General features: G+C 42.0%; 1 protein-coding gene across 1 annotated transcript; it reads right to left on the bottom strand.

Moving 5' to 3' along the window:
- Window positions 1–1892: 1892 nt before the first annotated feature.
- Window positions 1893–2432, bottom strand: SARC_10555 (hypothetical protein; the record flags this gene model as incomplete). Its single annotated transcript, XM_014295396.1, has 2 exons — window positions 2201–2432; window positions 1893–1951 (listed from the first exon to the last, which is right to left on the bottom strand). Exons 1-2 carry the CDS (start codon window positions 2373–2375, stop codon window positions 1893–1895), a joined length of 234 nt encoding a protein of 77 aa, XP_014150871.1. The 5' UTR covers window positions 2376–2432.
- Window positions 2433–2837: the final 405 nt, after the last annotated feature.

Raw genomic sequence — 2837 nt, 5'->3', positions numbered from 1 at the left:
CGTAAGTGATTTTATTCATCTCACTGTCTCACTTCAAACGGCACCCTATCATACAGCACAAAAGAAAAAACTGACTGGTCTTGGGGGATGGATGGCGCTTGCCTTTGTGCTGCATTACATCCCGTTCTTCCTCATGGGGCGTGTGCTGTACTTTCACCACTATTTCCCATCGCACATGTTTGCGTGTATGCTTTCCGCTATAGTCATTGACGAGCTCTTCTTCTGGACCTGGTATGTCGTTGAGTGGTGTATAGTGTATTGCTTATTGGTGTATAAGTATATTTTCTGTGTCTTAATATGTTTCTGTATGTGGTTCGGATGACGCTTGCCTTCTTGCTGCACGATGTCCCGTTCGTCCTGACGTGAGACGTGCTTTACCTCCACCACCTCTTCCCATCGCACATGTCTCTGTGTGTGTTTTCCGCTATTGCCATTGATTCGTCCTAGGGTATAATGTTTCGACTATTGGTGTTTAAGTTTGTTTTCTTTGTCCTAATGTGTTTCTGTGTGTCGTTATGATGGCACTTGCCTCCGTGCTGCGATGCATCGTGTTCTACCTGATGAGGCGTGTGCTTTTCTTCTAACACTGCTTTCTTTCGCACATGTTCGAAGGCATGCTCTTCGCTCGTGTCATTGATAAGCTTTCTTCTTGGCCTGGTGTGCTGTGAATTGGTGTTTTAGAGTATATTGTGTCTGAAGGTTTAGAGTTTTTGTCTAACTGGTGTGCTGGGCAATTGGACCATCTGAGTTTGGACTGAGAGTGCCCGCTCATATATACCTCGAACTAACTCATTTTTTTTCTCTTTTTTTCTTTCTTTTTTTTTTCTGCCTTGGCACTACAGGTTCTTCTTGCACAAGCGAGGCTTCACCCGACGCATTATCCATGCTATGTTCTTTGGAATTGTCTTGACTCTGCTGACCTCCTTCATCTTCTTCTCGCCTTTGGCCTATGGAATGTATGGACCCAAGGCCAACTACGACTACTTGCGAATGGGCTTCTTCAAGTCTTGGGATATCGTATAGATTATGGTTAGGAGTATTCATCTATCGACCTGAACGATAATATCATCGATCATATATAGCCTCTCTTTGATTGACGGTTATCATCGCATGTGGGATGAAAATGAACATCAGCTACGCGCTAGGGATTGTTGCTGCGCTATACACATTAGACATTGTAGTTAAAAATCATTTTGATGAAAGAATGAAATTTTTACTTATTCACTTCTGCTGTTGTGTACTTCCGATACCCAACTCTGTTGTCGAACTTCTGACCAGTCCAGTCGGTAAACCATTGATACAGTATATTTGAAACTATATACGAACCTAGTGATATGTTCGTATATGGTGTTTTCACTATTTGAGTATCTACATCAATTGCTTGTGCTGCTACATTCGGTCTGCCATATGGAGACCATCACAAGATAAAGCTTTACCGTAAAGTTCTTGGACGGCTGTTGGTGACGTATGTGGTTGTAGACAACGGAGATTAGCGGAACCATCGTTATAATCGAGATTTCGATTAGTGCATCCGAGTGCGATACGCCTGGTTTGCAAACATTGTCGACGCATGTAGTGGGTTTGCTGATATATACGCCCCCTTTTGTAAACATTTCCCTTTAGATGATTTGTGTACATAAATTTGATGCACACTGAGTGAGCAGATAACAATAGTCGACATATCAAAGTGTAACAGTCTTGCATACACGCTTAAGTGTATGAGCCATGTTGCAAATTGCTAAGAGCTTTGTGTTGTCATGCGCTACGTATGTCAACGGGAACGTGTTTTGTACCTGTTGTTTTAGGAATAATTAAATTGGTAATTACATGCTTTCTGAGTGGTACGTCCAGCTCCATTCGTGTCTGCATATACTCTAGGCGAGGTGTTGTATTTAACTAGTAGTCTTTTCCGTAACAAGGGTTTTGGACCCGTTCAAAGCCGCCGTCACATCTGCCATTCGCCAAAAATGTGACAAAGAACATGTGGTTCACTGAAGTAAGAAATACTAGTGATCGACAATATGTTTCTGATGAAACATTCGGTTTATTTATCTATTTCGCCTGAAATCCATTAGATGGCTTTTTAAATTGTTGTTTGATGAGGCTTACATTGTTTTCATTCATCTGTACATAAACTTGCTCCGTATGCTTTAGCTGCAAAACACACAAATTATACTGCCTGTAAATTGGTTCGTTTCACCCGCCAGCTTATCAATAGCCACGGAATTCGCCCCTCGCCCTCTTTTACCCGCATCTTTGCCGAGTGCAAGAGCCGCAATGCCCTGGAACGCCGCGCCCGTGCCACACGCAATTGCCATCTCGTCACTGTCCACAGCCCAATTTGTGCCACTCCATAGTCGCTCACACTGTACCATCCACAATCGCTTTCGTAGTCGCGCCACACACAATCTATTTGTTTGTCAAATGCTGCCTATAATCTTTCTCGTATCAGGTAACGTATCACTATTCCGACAAAGCACCACTATTTCCGATTCGCCGCAGTCAATTGCAAGCTCGGCAAATGTCCTTGCGGTACTGACTCTGCGTTTCGAGATAACTATACACGAGTAAATACGCTAAATGTGCATGGCCTACAAAGAGTCACTAAATGCACATACAAATTTACGGGTACGTTCTCTATTCGCCCAATTAAAATGGCTAAATGTAATATTCAATTCATTTCTCTAACTTATTTCAAATGAAGATTAGAAAGGACTTTTTTATGTACATATAGTGACTTTTCAGTGCTGGAAATTTTTCATGACACCTGGGTTAGACTCAAAATCAAGGTATTTTTTCCATTTTTGTCAGGTTCAAAATGCCGATATATATATATA

The sequence above is a fragment of the Sphaeroforma arctica genome, assembly GCF_001186125.1.
Source record: "Sphaeroforma arctica JP610 unplaced genomic scaffold supercont1.1296, whole genome shotgun sequence".
Classification (NCBI taxonomy): Eukaryota; class Ichthyosporea; order Ichthyophonida; genus Sphaeroforma; species Sphaeroforma arctica.
The sequence above is the reverse complement of the archived record's forward strand: the minus strand, read 5'-3'. Positions and strand labels throughout refer to the sequence as shown.